Source organism: Vombatus ursinus, unplaced genomic scaffold (assembly GCF_900497805.2).
Source record: "Vombatus ursinus unplaced genomic scaffold, bare-nosed wombat genome assembly UNPS02015404.1, whole genome shotgun sequence".
NCBI lineage: Eukaryota > Metazoa > Chordata > Mammalia > Diprotodontia > Vombatidae > Vombatus > Vombatus ursinus.
In genome coordinates, this window is record NW_020955182.1 from 2929673 (window position 1) to 2946485 (window position 16813).

A 16813-nucleotide genomic window follows, 5' to 3' on the forward strand; every position below is an offset into this window, starting at 1 on the left:
ACAGGACATTGCATCTCTCTTGTCTTGGCATTTTCTCTGACTGTCCCTCTTGCCTGGAAGGCCATCCCTTCTCATCCCCACGTACTGGCTTTCCTGGATTCCTTCAAGAAGTCTTTCCCAACCCCTCTTAATTCTAGCGCTCTCCCCAGCGTACTTATTTCCTATTATACCAAGAGGACTGAACAGCAGAATACTGCATATAGCTTGTTGTCCAAATCTGTTTGCTCACTGTCTCCCACATTAGACTGTGAGCTCCTTGACACTGAAGACTGCCTTTTGTCTCTCTTTGTATCCCCAGTGCTTAGCGCAGTGCCTGCTATATAGTAGATGCTTAATAAATATTTATTGACTAACTGACTATATAATTTCTGCAAAAAAGTAAGGCCTTATGGGAATTGCAGGTAACCCTCTAGGACTATACATTGCAGAAAGTTGCAAAATTCTATCTGGGACAAGAGTTTTCTTGCTTGGAGTACCCTACACCCATGAAACCATGGGTCTTCACTTTCCCTCCCCCTCCACACAGAAGATATATTGGTATTTGAAGGGCTTTTAAGTACATTATCACGGAATTCTGAGAGGCAGAATAGCATAGAGCAGAAAAAGCTACCTTCAAAGTCAGAAGATATGGGTTCAATTTCTACCCCTGATGTATGCTGGCCATGTGACCCTGGACAAGTCACTTAATTCCTCAATGGCGTAGACTACTTTCTTTCGTTTCTTTTTTTTTTTTTTTTAGGCAGTTGGGGTTAAGTAACTTGCCCAGGGTCACACAGCTAGTAAGTGTCAAGTGTTTGGTCTGAGGCCGGATTTGAACTCAGATCCTCCTGACTTCAGGGCCGGTGCTCTATCCACTGTACCACCTAGTTGTCCCTGTAGGCTACTTTCAAAGACTAAAAATTTGCAGAACAAGTGCTGATCTGCATTGAGGGAAAGTTTCCTTCCAGGAAGCTCTCAAAGCAAGTTAAATCATAGCTTGAAAAAAAGTCATAGAATGTTAGAAGAGGCCTTAGAGATCTTGAATAGCAAAGGAAACTGAGAGCCAAGGATGAAAAAGGATTCATCCAAGTACACACAGTCAGTCAACAGCTGTTATCAGCAAAGCCAGCGGCAGGCTGCAGACAAGAGTGTCTAAGAACTCAGGGGTTCAGGGAGGGGAGGGAAGAAGCCTCAGACAAACAGGGCTGAGCCTGCCCACTGCAGGGCTGAAGTCAGGGGAGATGGGAAGCCCCAGTGGTAACGGGGAGTGAGGCAGAGGATGCCCCCCCTTCATCCCCAAGGGCCAGCAGCAGAGCTCAGTGAGACACTAGCACTAATCACCGAAGCATCAGCATCGATTGGCCATCGCCCAGCAGAGCACAAAGTGACAAGGAAGTCTGTGAAGAGCAATCCAAGCTCGGGCAATGTAATTTCCGCTGAGGATAGAGTGGCTGGCCGCTGTGGAGATAAGGGAGAAGCAATAGATGTAATCAGCCTGGACTCCAGTGAGCCATCAATTCCTGGCCACGTGACAGCTGCTGAAGCAGGCAGCAACTCTATGGATAGCTTAGGCCCATAGAGGAAAGGGGAAGCCACATTTGGCCTGCCTGGAGGGGCTCAGAGCCCCCTCGAGAACCACAAGGAGGGGATCCCCACCAATGTCATAGAATCATAGACTCACCAAACGACCGAACTGAAAGGGACAAGAAGCAGTGTGGTATAGTGGTTAGAGTGAGTGCTGGCCTTTTAGCTTCTGACAGTTACTGACTGTGTGACCATAGGCAGGTTACTTAATAGCTCAGTTTTCTTATCCATAAAATGGAAATAATAACAATTGGATAATCCTTGTACCTCACAGGACTGAATAAGGATCAAGTGGAATGATGTTTATAAACCGCTCTGCTATATGAACATTGACTATTATTATTACTATTTGGGCCCATGCCCAAGAGTTATGACATAGATGTCCCAGAGTTCTTGTTGGGACAATTTCTGGGAAAATAAGCTGTGGCCCAGATGCTCAGGAAAAGAAAGCATTCAGGGAGCAGGCTTAAGGGAATCCTGGAAAGAGGTACGAATGAAGTGGACCATCTTCTGACTCCATAGAATGGTGGGCAAAGCCATAGGCTGAGACTAGGTTCAAATCCTTGCTTGTGTCCCTTTCAACCTGGATGACCTTGGACAACTTACTTTATCTCCTGTTCCTCCAGAGTGAAATGAAAGGGATGAAACTAGAGGGTCTCTAACATTCATTCCACCTCTAACATGTCTTAATTTTGATTCCCTTCTTATTGGGCTCTGGTGGGCAGGCTGAGAAGATATATTTGCTGGCAACAGGGGATGCTGGTGTCCTAATTAGGGGAGGAAGGAGGAAGATGGGGATGACTGGAAATGACTTCAGCCCCTGGGAAATGGCAACAAGAACCACATCCATCTTTTGGTTAAATAAGTGTGGAAATGGTTTTTGCCAATCTTGTGCAGTCCCAGCAACCTCTAGTGGCTTCTCCAGCACCCAAGGGCCTGTAGGGGATGTAGAACTAAGCACTTCACTACTGAAACTGCCTGGCTGTGGGAGCTCCCCACCCAGTCATTACACTGCCTATCTCTGTCCTCAGCCCAATAATGACACATGGCCTGGGATTTTTGCATAGGAAGAAACAAGAGTCTAGTCCTAGAACTTTCATGGAAATGGTATGGAGGAAAAAATTCTGTATTTGGAGTCAACCCCATCCTGCCTCCTTATCAACCAACCAATCAATCAATCAAGACCATTTATTAAATGCTTACTATGTGCCAGGCATTGTGCTAAGTGATGAGGATACAAATTAAAAACAAAAACAGACACCACCCCCACAAGAAACTTCCTTTCTAGTGGGGGGATTCAATATATAAATCAGAACATGCAAGATAAATAAAAAGCAGAGGGAAGGTAACCTTAGACTGGGATGGCAATGGCAGCTAGGGGAACCAGGAAAGACTTCCTGGAGGAAGAAGCATTAGAGCTGAGTCTTAAAGGAATCCAGGATTCTAAGAGTTGGGGGTTGGGAAGGAGAGCCTCCCAAGCTTGGGGGACAGAAAATGCCAAGGCATGGAGATAGGAAATGGACTGAGGAAAAACTAGTAAGCCAATATGACTGGACCATAGAATGTGTGGCGGGGGGGAGGGGGGTTGATCTGGGAATCATCTGTCATCTGAAAAGAAATGATCTTTGAACTCATGGAGCTAATGAGATGATTAAGTGAAAAGACAGAGAGAAAAGAGAGGAAGGCCCAGAAGAAAGTCTTTGGGGAAATTAATGGGCATGTCATGAAAATCCAGCAAAAGAGACTGAGAAGGAACTGTCAAACAGAAAAGCAGAGAACTAAGACAGAGTAGAGTCCATAAAAACCAGAGAGGAGAAAACATCCAGGAGGAAAAGGCGATCAACAAGGTTGAATGCTACAAAGAGATCAAGAGAATAGCTCTAAGAGTTGTCGATTTGGACAATAGGCTCTCTTCAGATCCACTTGGTTTTTTCCTCTACTAAGAGTTAAACTAACTTAATTTTGGCATAGTAAAGATCTCACTTAAGAGGCTTTATAGTATTCCAGGACTTGATGAAATCAGCCAACCATGGCAGTCAATCAATCAACAACACAGGGTCATCTGGAAGACCTCACTATCGAAAGGGAATCCCTTTGCCATTTGGACTCTGGACAAACCATCCTCCATGACTGAGGCAAACATCTTAGGAAGATATCCCTGGTTTTACATCTTGCTTGACATTTATAATGAGAAAGTTGTCAAATGTTATCTCTGCTTTTATATCGCACAAAGAATCTTGTATGATTTTGACGTGCATGAGAAGGATCCTATTGGAGAAGAGCATCTAAGGGGCCTGTTTTTCCCACAACATTAAATGCTGTGTTAATAGTCAACAAACAATGAGTTTAAGTTGCAGCTTAATCCTGCAACCTCTATACCTTTCACTCTTTTATGTCCTATCATTTGTGAAAGGATGCCTGCTCCTTTCATCTGCCTTTATTAAGGATACCCTCAATGCATGTGCAGATTTTTCTCAAAAATTATGTAGCAATTGGAAAGCAGAAATTTGGGACAGTAGTTATTATCATTCTTTCAGTCACCTTTTTAGAGTAATAATTAGGTCCAAGATAAGGTTAAGTTCTAAGTCTTTAGTAGCCTCCCTCCCGCCTTTACTTCCTGTACAAGCAGAGTCAGGAGTCCAAACAATCTCCATTGTTATTGATGAAAAAAAAAAAGAGTTATATAAATCCTTACAGATCTTTTCCATCTTCTGCCTGTTGGTTCTTCTTCCAGTTTAAATGCCCTTAGGAAGATTTTGATGAGATAGATCTCTCAGCAAGTTTTCTGCAAATTTGAATGCTAATGTATTTATTAGGTGCGTCTCTGTTCAGTCATTTCTGTCATGTCTGATTCTTCGTGACCTCTTTTGGGGTTTTCTTGGCAAAGATAGTGGAGTGGTTTGCCATTTCCTTCTCCAGCTCATTTAACAGATGAGAAAACTGAGGCAAACAGAGTGAAGTGACTTGCCTAGGGTCACACAGCTAGTAAGTGTCTGAGGCCAGATTTGAACTGGAGTCTTCCTCACTCCAGGCCCTGCACTCTATCCACTGTGCCACCTACCTGCCTATCATTAAGTGCTTACTATGGGCCAGGCACTGTGCTCAACCCTGGGAATATAAATAAATACAAGCAAGCTAAATAGTCCCTTCCCTTCAGAAGTACATATTTTAAGGGAGAAAGACAACATGCAAAAGAGAGGTCAACAGGTTGGGGGGGCAATAGCTATCTAGCAGTATGGTTGGAAGTTTGCTAGGAAAGACTCTGAGTTTCAGAGGAGATGAGGTGAAAGCTCACTTCTCAAAGCCCAGTGCCTCATGGGCTAGGTCCAGGTTGGTAAAAGGGAGGACGAAGGTGGTGGCCGGAGTGCAGGGGGCAAGGTTGGGAGCTCGCTGGGAATTGCTTCTCACTGTTTAATAAAGCAATAATCTTCTGCCATCACTGTCCATAAAGTCATACAAATAAGTTTGTATTCTAATCTAATCTATTCTTGGTCTTTGCTGCCATTTGTCAAGGATTTCCTTCGTGAACTGATCAGCTGGTTTCCAGGACCTTTGGCTCTCCTCATTTATACCATTTACACCAGATAAATATCCTTAGGGAATGGTGATAATTCCTGTTTGTGTTTGTTGTTTTATCCATTTCCCAATATCTTGATGGTCAAGTTATAGTTGCCCTAAATTGGCATTATAAACTCTCATTTTTTCTTTCTTTTTGTATTGATTTATCTTTGCTTTAACAAGGTGGTGGTCTAAGCAATTGCGGAAAACTGGTTTGAAAATCAGTCAGTAACCAGTCATTTCTGTCTGTCAAAATAGAATCGATTTCATTTTTTTGTGATTTTTTTTTTGGTGCTTTAAAAATCCAGGGCAACCTGACTCTTCTTAAAGAAACAAATTCATCATACAAAGCTTCGGTGTAATCTAATAGTCTTGGGCTTCTTGGCCTCTCTTACTGCTGAACCGTATTTCCCAACTTATTTTTTGCTCTCTTCCCCTACAGCCACCTCTGCAGTCAAGTCACTGAGTATTAAGATATACAATTGATTTAATTTAGAGGGTTCTATGAAGTCTTTCATAGAACTTCTCCACCTCCTCATCCTTTGTAACAGATGTTGCACATAAACTGCAGTTATTTTCATGCTGGTCTTTTTTTTTTTTTTTGCAAGTGCTTGTTATGAGCCCTGCAAATACAAGATGACCGAACATCCCAGGAAATCTTGTTTCTTTTTCGCTTTTAGATAAAGCCAACTTAATCAACTTCTTTATTTGGCTCTCCAAGGAGAACCTGGGAGCCATCCTTCCATTTAGCTGTGACTTCTGATTTTGTCATGTGGTTCTGTTTATGGTGAGAACATCAACATAGATGGGATTTAGGTCTTCTGGTGGTCTGTGACCTCAATGACCATTGCATGAGGATCTCATACTTAGAGAACCAAAGCTAAGTTCATGTTTCTAGATGGTCTAAAAACCATGAAATTCTTAATAAGCTCTTTCCCCTTGCCTGCCTACTTGGCACAGTCATTGCAGAAAAGAAAGGGTACTACATAAGGACTGAGGTCAGGAAGAACTTCCCGATAATCAGAACAAGAGTCCTTAATCTGGGGTCCATGAACGTAAAAAATATTTTGCCAACTATATTTCAACGTTATTGGCTTTCGTTGTATGACTATGCATTTTGCGCATTTAAAAACATTACTCTGAGAAGGGGGCCCAAAGATCCACCAGGCTGCTCAAAGGGCCAATGAAACAAGAAAAGCGAGGAACTCCTGAATTAGAGCTACTTGGAAATAGAAAGGGCTGCTCCCCTTCACTGGAAGTTTTCAAGCAAAGCTGGGTGACCTGTTGGCAGGTACATTAAAGAGGTCCATGTTGGAACACCTTGTTCCGAAGGCCCTGCCGTCTCTGAGATGCTGTGAGATTATATTCTGTACTTTCCTTTGTTTTGTTTGTTGCCCTAAAACAGGGTCATCACCAAGTTACCAGCTCACAGGTAATGCACCACTCCATAGTTAGCCAGGTTTGTCCTAGGACAGCAGATGGTCTGTTATTGGCCTGTACTTGAAAACCTTTCCAATATGGCAGACCTTCCAGAACTGGCCCCTTCCTAGCTTGGACTTCCAGAACACAAGGTCAGCTCTATGACAGCCAGTACAATAGGCAGTACAATAGGACTTTATGGCATGGGTATGCACACGTGATCAAATGTTATGTTTATACATATACATGCACATATGTGTTAGTACGTATATTATATATATAGATATAGATATTATCTATATCTATATCTATATCTATATCTATATCTATATCTCTATCTATATATAGGCTTTGTCTTCTTCATCATCATTTAGTAGATCCAGCAGTTGCTTTCACCATGGAGTGGTCACCTCCTAACCTTCCTTCCAAGGCTCCTTTCTTCTTTTCCCCTCCTGACTAGAGATCCATCCCCCAACCCCACCTGTGTGGGAGGTAACCTTTGCTCTACTCCAACCCTCAGGTCCACACATACCCCCTTCCAAGCAGTAGTGGGCTAAGACCTTCTAATCAAGTTCCTCTCCATCTTGCTGAGCAGACACAGCAACTAACACCACTTGGCAAAACAGAGTTACCAACTACGATCCTTCCAGTAAGATGGAGGATCACTGAGTCTTACCATCTGTGCTGTTTATCATTGTCCTCCAGACCCCCAGGTAGTGCTCATCCTTTCGATACACTCTAAGAATGCTTGAATCTTGTCATCTTCCCTAAAGCTGCACCCTTTGGACCACTGGATTCTTCCATTTTCCCTGAAGTGGAAACCTTCTACATGTTTCATCTCCCCTAAGTGGAATATGAGGTCCCTGAGAGCAGGAACTGTCTCATTTTTCTACCAGTTTCTCCAATGTTCAGCACAATCCTTGACACAAAGTAAGTGCTTAATAAATTGCTTTTTCATTCATTCGTTTACTTAGTCATCCATCTATACCTCTGTATACATGTTTCCCTCTACCCACCCCCAAAATATTCCTACGTATGGAACAAAAGACATAGGTTTGAATCCCAGTTCTGCCATTAATTCACTGTGTAACTATGGGGCAAATCACCCAAGATTCCTCTGGAAGTGACAGGAGGGATAGAAGGTAGAAACTGCAGCAGGTGGGATGGGAAGGAAGAGTGGAGGCTGATAGGAGTCAGGGAGCTTTCTCAGAAGGACTTACTGGTTCTTAGTGTCAGCTGGTTCATGAGCTTCCTCTAAATTCCAGGCAACATAATTCACAATCTCTGAATGAGAACACTGCACTTCATTCCCTCTGACCCTTTTCCCTTATCAAACAAGTAAGACTAATCAATGAAGCGAAGGAGTTATGAGTGAGGTGGGAGGCATAGCTATACAAGAGGATAGTAGGATGTAGTGGAAAGATTGCTAAATTTGGAGTCACAACAACTGCGTTCAAGTTTGTCACTTACAAGCTGTGTGAATTTGGGCAAATCACTTACTGTCTCTGGGCTTTAATCTCATCACCTAAACATGAAATTAGATGGTCTTTTCTAGCTTGAACATTCTGTGATTCCTTGACCATATCCTATGCATGATAGAGCCCCATGAGATGTGGGCTCCCTGAGTGCCAACACCAACTATTCATTTATCTGTCTGGGGAACCCAAAGGAGTGTGTGTGTGTGTGTGTGTGTGTGTGTGTGTGTGTGTGTGTGTATGTGTAACAGAGACAGACAGATAGATGGAGAGACAGAACAAGACAGAGACAGACAAAGACAGACAGAGATAGAGACAGAATGAAGAGGGGAGTGAGAAAGAAAGGAGGGGAAAGAATTAGAAATGGAAAAAAAAACAATTGAAATTATAGGATAAAGAGTAGAATGGGGAGATGATCCAGAGGATAATGGTAAGGATAGAAGTAAGTAATATAGAGTAACAGTGGTGAGGAGGTATTATGCAGGGGATCCAAGGGGGTACCACTATTCCCTTTATGTGACTTGGGGACCCAGTGAAAATGCAAGAGGATGCTTCACCATCTCACATTCTCACAGAAATAGACAGTAACTATTTCTTTACAGCATAAAATAAGCCATTACGGTCAGTGAGGGCTTCAAGGTGAAAGAAACATGTCTCCAACTTTTGCTCCTTTTCTTCTTGGTTTACTCACTTAGCCAGAGGCCTGAGCAACCTGTATCACACTCCCTCCTCTTAATTATTGTGAACATTTTCATGGTTTTAACAGGAAAGAAGGAGCTGCTGGTGCCAGACCCTAAGGGTCTACTGATAAAAGTCATCAGCCAGGTCTAAGGAAAATCGAGCAAAGTATTGAATGAAGACATCTATCCTCTTTTCTTTACCTAACCATTTCTTTTTGAAGAGTCAGCTGAGTGACATAGTAGATACAGTGCAAGACCTGGAGTCAGGAAGGCCTGGGTTCAAATCCTACCTCGGACTTTTGACGTTGAGCAAATCATTTAACCTCTTTCAACTTCAGTTTCCTTATCCATAAGATGGGGATAATAGCCCCCACCTCTCAGGGCTGTTGTGAGGATCAAATGTGATAATACATGTAAAGTGCTTTGTAAACCATAAAGTGTTATATAAATTCTAGCTATTATGATTATTAGTATTTTACGAGTGAGAATGACATGGAACAGTGAAAGGATCATTGGTTTGGGAGTCAGAGTACCTGGGTTCAGATCTTGTCTCTGTCACTACCTGTGTAACCTTGAGCAAGTCACATGACATCACTGAGTCTCAGTTTTAAAATGGAGAAAACAATCTGTTATGAAGATTAAATGAAATAATGGATGTGAAAAGAGGAAATACAGCCATAATGAATAAGGAGCTGGCCTCAGAGTCAGGAGGATCTGGATGCCGGGTCACATGGCAGACATGTTGTCTTTTTTTTTTTTTTAATTTGGGTGACAGTGATCCACCTTCATCCTACTTCCTGTGCTAACTGGTGGTTGCTGGAGCTGTCTAAAGGAAGGTGCTGAAGATCCTTACCCTCAGACACTCCGAGCCAGATTAAAACCTAGTGACATCAAGTCACTTCCCCAAGGTTACATAGGTGCCCATCTACTCTGACTCCAAAGTCAATGAAGGAAGGAAAAAAAATACCTCATACATGTCCCATTCTGATAGTGCACATTCTCCCACTGTTTCCTTTGCTTATCAAACTTTAATGCTCATTCTGTCTGCCTGGGACAGTCACATGGTGGCCCCTTTGGGGCCCTGACTCACCTCCTCCCACTGGTGTATGTAGCGAATGAGGCGGGAGAGACGCAAGAGGCGAAGGAGACTGAGGATCTTGGTGAATCGGACGATGCGCAGAGCCCGAGCTGTCTTATAGAACTCTGAGTCTATGCGCGTCTCCACAATGAGGAAGATGTAGTCCACAGGAATGGAGGAGATGAAGTCCACAACAAACCAGCTCTTCAGGTATTTCATTTTGATCCTTTGAGGGTCCAGTATTATTTCTGTGTTGTCCTCTACAACTATGCCTGTCCGGAAGTTGAGGACAAGATCAATGAGGAAGAAAGTGTCTGAGACCACATTGAAGACAATCCAGGGTGTTGTATTCTCATCCTTGAAGAAGGTGATGCCCACAGGGATGATAATCAGGTTCCCCACCATCAGAAGCAGCATGGTTAGGTCCCAGTAAAACCTGTGCAGAGAGGAAGAGACAGGTCACTTAGGAAGAGACCCTGAGAGGGAGACGTTCAGACAGCTACAACAAGGTATACCCACCAAAAGAAGACAGAAATAGACACGGAGGAGAGAGAAAGATACCAAGAGAACTATGGATGATACATAGAGAAATATAGAAACACAGACACCAACATGGCAGATGAAAGGGGAAGAGAAACACAGGCCCTCACCTTGACTGCAGGGATCCTACTCTACCATTTTCCAAAATTTTCTTAAATCTTACCCTTCCAGAAGACCTTTCAATCCAATTCAATTCAATTCGATTAGATCCAAAAAAATTTAATAAGTACCTAATCTCAGCAGAGCACTGTGCTAGGCTGGTTGGGATTCCAAGTTTAGATAAGACAGGGCACCTAATTAAGTACAAGTGAGAGGCAGTTCTCTCCCTCAGCCCCATGCTGACAGGACCCCTTACTGGCTATGCCTGTCTCTCCACAGAGAGAAAATCAGTGTGAAAATAAACAAATAGGGGCATCTAGGAGGGAGACCAGGCAATGTGGGAAACTCATCTCACTCCACAAATGTCTTTTAGGACAGAATTCTCCAGCAGATTTCAGGGCTTCCTGACCAGCTTTGCTGAACAATTTCTAGGGTTTCCAATATGGAACACTGCTGATATGTGAATGAATGAATTCCACTCACACCGACCAATCTATGTTGACCAGGGACTGTGTGCCCAGCCCTGTGCTAGGTCACGTGGGGACACAAGAGAAGAGGCAGCTCTTGCTGTCCAGGAAAGGAAGTTGCAGACAATAAATAATTATGAAACCATACTAAACAGACAAGTGGCCTGTCTTAATGGATAGAAAGCTGGCCTCAGAGTTAGGAAGGTTCACCTCTGATACATTCAAGATCCACCCGGTTCAAGATCCAGTTCTGATACATTCTGGCTGTATATCCCTGGGAAAAATCACTTAAACTCTCAATGTTCTAGGCAACTCTCTTAAGATTACAAACTGCAGAAAAGGGAGTAACCTACATTGATAGAGGGAGTTTCTTATGCCGATGAAATCCAGTCCCCATCCCTATTAAACAGTGACTACTAGAATGAGGGCTTTGGGGTCTGAGAGCTGCAGCAGTGTTCAGTGTGGCTGAGAGGGCAGGATCAGGGAAGTCAGCACTTGAGCAGGCCCTTAAAGGATATAGATCTATGGAGAGGCAGAAAGTTCAGGTGAGGACAGGCCAGACAAAAGAGACAAAAGCCCTCAGAGATAAGAATAAATATGCATTGTGCTGGTTGCCAGGAGGCAACAGGCCTGATTTGGATACAGGGTGGGTACAAGGGAAGGAGGTGGTAATGGGGAGCAAGCTGAAAAGGATGATGGGGACACTGAGTCCAAGGAGGAGAAAGAAGAAAGGGTTAGTGGTATTCATTTTGGGGGAAGTGGGTAAAGGGCCTGGGCTTCAGAGACCCTTCTCTCCCATGGGGAGCAGTTCCCAGGGTGAGTGCTAGTGACACCAACAAGGATATGGACAGGTGAGGGCCTAGGCTGTTTATTGCCCTTACTGCCCTTTGCTGCTACTTCAGCACTAAGCTTCTAACCCAAACAGCCTCCATGTTCTTGGGTGACCTGGCTACTACACTGCTCCTGGGGCCATATTCCATATGGAGAAGGATGACTGGCTGCCCAGCTGAGTGGTTGCTTCACCAGAAAGGTCTCTAGGCACCCTAGCCCCAGAACCGACTGGGGCTATTACCAGGAAGTCAGGCCAAAGGGCAGGGTATTCAAAGGTGCAGAGAAAGAGCTGAGAGGGCAGGATGTCTATAGGTAGGAACTTGGAAAAGAGCAGAGAGGAGGGAGAGCAGGAAGGGGCAAAGGAGAAGGCAGTCCCTGTAAAGTCTATTCAATCCAGTTGATACTGCCATGTTTCTGCTGCAAGGAAGTCAGTCAAGGCATGGCTGGAGGTCTGGCTGTTAGCTAACACCTCACATACCTGACATAGATTCTGCCTTAATCAACAGTGAATGATATCTTTAGTGTATAGCCAAGACTCTGGCCTCTCTTTCCTGGCTTTTTCCTCCCCCTTTCAGGGCTTCTTTTGTGCTCTGTCCAGGGTTCTGATTGCTATATTGGCCCTTTCCATGAGATACTCTCCTCCCTATTCAAGTGGGAGAGGGTGTGTGTGTGTGTGTGTGTGTGTGTGTGTGTGTGTGTGGCTAAGGGAACACAATTTTAAAACAGGAATCTGGAGAAGGCAATGCTTACCCCACAGAAATGACAACACATGGGGAATGATCGTGTTAAGCAATAAAAGGAGGCCACTGAGATGTGATGACAAAGAGAGTTCTCCAAAGACATTACATTTAACATGAAATGTACATAAGATGGAAGAAGGCACAGGTAACCCAGGAGAAAGTCAAGAGTGGTATGGAACGGGAAGAGGAATGTAAAGAGTAAAGTACAGAATGAGTCAGGAAGTACCAAAAAAAATTATCAGGACAACGACGACAACAACAACAACAGAAGGCTGAGTTCAGCTTTGATCATTTCTAGCCACGTGACCTTGGGCAAGTCACTTAACCTTTATATACCTAAGTTTCCTTATCTGTAAAATGGAAATAATGATCCCTGAACCATGTACCTCAAAGGATCATTGGAAGAGAAGTGCTACACAAAGAGAGTGGAGGAACAAAACAACTGCTCAGAGGCAGAAACAATCAGCAGTGTGCTGGGAAATGTTTAACAACCTGATCAAAAATAATGTACAGCAAAACACATTTTGAATATACAGTATTAACATTTTCTCCATCACTTTCTTAAGTCTCGACAATCAACAAAGCAATAAAGTAAGCTTTGATTTGTAGAATTTGTGCTCACACTGTAAGTTTAATAATTGGCTCCGGTTTGAGCTGGTTCCAACACACCTCAGGGTATGGCAATGTTAATAGTGATGAGGAAAAAGTGGAACCACTCAACTTCCATTTTTTCCCCCATGTTTTCTTATCAGGGAGAAGACTCTTCTGATTAGGAAAGGCAGAGCAAATAAAGTTGAAGGAAAATCCAAATGAAAGATAGGTAAAGAGGTGCTGAAAGTTTAACCAGTTTTTATCAATAAATCAAAGAAACTGCATCCCAGAAAAAAATGAAAACATTTGCAAATGTGAACTCTGAACCACTCTCAGTAATCTCTGAAGAATTATGGGGAGCAAGGGAGGTATCCAACTGGATATGTTTCGATTTTCCAAAGGGGGGGAGGGGAATTCCAGAAACTATGGATTGGTGAGCTTGACACTGGTCCCAAGCAAGATACTAGGAATGATTAAACAGATGGTTTGTGAGCACTTAGGGAGACCAATGGCAGTTAGCATGGGTTAAATTAGAAGTTACATTCTTTGCCACCCCAAGGAAGAACTAAGCACAAAAAAAGAAGTCATGTCAAATTAATTTTATTTCCTTTGTTGATAGATTGAGTAATCTAGTAGGTTAGACAAATGTTATAGACATTGTGTGTCTCACTTTTAGAAAGGCATTTGATAGAATCACTCTTTCATCAGTCAAGGAGAACGTTTGTTGGAGTAATATGGTGAAGAGTATTGATTCTATAGTCAGAAAACTTGGGCTTAAATCCCAGGTCTTATTCTCAGTACCTATGTGAATTTGGATAATTCCCTTCAATTCCCTAGGCCTCAGTTTTCTCATCTGTGAAATGAGGAGTTGGATTAGTTGGTCTCTGTGGTCCTTCCAGATCAAGATATGGAACGATACGTTACTAATGAACCCCTGGTGCATTGCAGTGATCACTGCTGCCATTTCAATGCATTCTATCCTATGAATGATTCTCAAATAGGGAAGGCTGTAACAAAAACTGGTCAACAGATAATCTAAACTACTGGTAAGTGAGCAATTGTTAACAGAGCATGTAGTTTCCTCAAGTCACCTGACCCACACAAACTTGGATAAGAGTGCAAATCATTATTTCTGAGGTATCATGGAACATAGGAGATATTTAATGGGAGTCAGTCAATGAGCACTTATTAAGCACCAGGCCCCTGTGCTAAGCACTGAGAATATAAAGAAAGGCAAAAATCATAGTCCCTGCCCTCAAGGAGCTCACTGTCTAGTGGCAGGAACAACATGCAAACAATTAGATACACACAAGATATATACTCTAACTGGGAGGTAATCTCTGAGAGAAAGCACTAGTAGGTGGGAACTGGGAAAGCTAGGGAGCAGGTAGTATAACAGATTGAGTATTGTACCTAGAGTGTGAAGACATGGGTTTGTATCCTAGTTCAGTCACATCACTACCTGTGTGACCTTGGGCAAGTCATATAACTTCTCTGGGGCTTAGTTTCATTGCTTATAAAATTAGGGGATTGGACTAGATATAACAGTTACATTCCCTTCCCGCTCTAAATCTATGCTCCTGTGACTGATGACAGTCAAATGGATCCATTTTCAAAAGTCCTTCAGACTATTCTAAATTCTATATTCTAGTAGAATAAAAATTCCTTGATGGCAGGAAGCATCTTACTTTATTCATAAACCAAAGGGGCCTAGGATGCTGCCTGGCACATGGTAAGCACTTAATAAATGCTTGCTGATTGATTACTGATTGCTAGAACAGTGAGCTGGATGCTAATTCTTGGTAAAAAGCCTCAAACAGACTGCAAATGGGATATTTGTGAGCTTTTAGAAATGGAGGCAATGATCACTGCAATGCGCCAGGGGTTCATTAGTGACAACTCATTCCATATTAACTTCATTTCTGTAGGTCAGATGAATGTCACAGACATAGTATACCCTGATTTCAGCAAAGAATTTGGCAAAAATCTTTCAAGTACCCTTGTGAACAAGATGGAAAGCTATGGACTGTGTGATTTTACAGCCAAGCGAATTCAGAACTGGTAAGACAACTGGACCTAAAGAATGGTTATTGATGGTTTGGCATCAACTTACAGAGGTCTCTAGTAGAGAGCTACAGGGCTCTGTCCTTAGCCCAAGTCTATTTAATATTCTCATCAATGATTTGGATAATAGTAGGTGGCAAGGCTTTCAAAGTTGTGGCTAAAATAATGTTCAGTGAAATTGCAAATATGTGGGGTGAAAGAATCAGGGTCTAAAAAGATCTTGATATGCAAGAAAATGGGGTGAATTCAAAAAGATGAAATTTAATCTAATACATCAAGAGATCTCCAGTTTGACTGATACAGGCATTCCCTCTTACTGATGCAGACTGCAGCCCCTTCATATCTTTGTGGATGGCTTCTTGAATTGCTACAGCCAAAAAAAATTCAAGACCTGAGAGTCAACCATTGAGTCATAAGCCTTTCTGAACTTGACTAGGCCAATCCTCAGAAGTGTTCATTAACTTATATCCAGAATAATAATAACTAACATTCATATAGCACTTACTGTATGTCAACCACTTTACAATTATTATCTCATTTCATCCTCACATCATCCCTGGGAAGTAGGTGTTATTATTACTCCCCATTTAGAGATGAGGAGATGAGGCAAACAGATGTTAAGTGACTTGCCTTGAGTTGCCTAGTTATGAAAATCTGAGGTTGGATTTGAACTCAAGTCTTCCTGACTCTGGGCCCAGCACTCCATCTACTACACTATCTATCTGCCTCTTTCCAGTTTGATAAGAATGTCCACAACTTAATCTTGCAGAATCTATGTTACAATGAAATATCAGAAGAGGACTTTAGATGAAATTTAATAGGGAGAAATAAAAAGCCTTGAACTTGAGTTAAAGGAAAATCACTTGTACAAATACAAGATGGAAAAGACATGTCTACAAAGCAGTTCATGTGATAAAGACGTGGGTGTTTCAGAGGACTGAAAGGTCATTGAATCACCCACATGAGACAGCAAAGAAAAAACCTCATATAATCTTAGGTTTCATTAACCTAAGGTTGACATCTAGGAGAAGGGAGGTGAGAATCCCCCTAAATTCTGCCTTGGTCAAACCACAGTCATACCATTGTTTTTAGTTCTGGCTGGCACATTTTAAAAGGGGCACAAGCTAGAAAAAAATTCAGAGGAAAGTGACTGAGGGGACTTCATCTTAAATGAGGATTCATTGAAGAAACCTGGAATTTTTAGATTGAAAAAGGAAAGCTAAAGATCCCGTAATCTGTGCTTTCAAATAATTTAAGGGTAGTCACAGAGAAGGATCCAATATGTTCTGCTTGACCCAAGAAGGCAGAACTAAGGTCAATGGGGGTAGAAGACATAAAGAAGTAGATTTTGATAACATAAAGAAAAACCTAACAGTGACAGCTGCCCAGATTGGGAAGGTTCTGGCTCAGTAGAAAGCACATTCTTCATCACTGGAAGTCTTTGAGGTAAAGCTACGTAATCACCTGTTAGGGATGATGTTCAGGAGATATATGCTTCAGGGAGGGGTTGGAACTGAAGGACATTGGAGATCCCACCTCTAACCTTCTATGATTCTCTGATATCCTTGTGGACAACATGGACAACTGTAGGCTGGATAATAGTATAGCTAAGTGGAGTCAGGGGTGTTGGAATGACCACACCCAGAGGACATTGATTAAATGATCAATAGCTAATCTGGAGACAGGTCTAGTGGTGTGCTGTAGGGTA

The 16813-nt window shown here is 42.6% G+C and overlaps 1 protein-coding gene across 1 annotated transcript in view; it reads right to left on the bottom strand.

The window, feature by feature from the left end:
• Positions 1–16813, bottom strand: part of HCN4 (hyperpolarization activated cyclic nucleotide gated potassium channel 4) — a 122098-nt gene that overhangs the window by 60048 nt on the left and 45237 nt on the right. The window contains exon 2 of the mRNA XM_027847413.1: positions 9786–10209. Within this exon, the coding sequence (XP_027703214.1) occupies positions 9786–10209 (424 nt within the window). The remainder of the gene's footprint in view (positions 1–9785; positions 10210–16813) is intronic.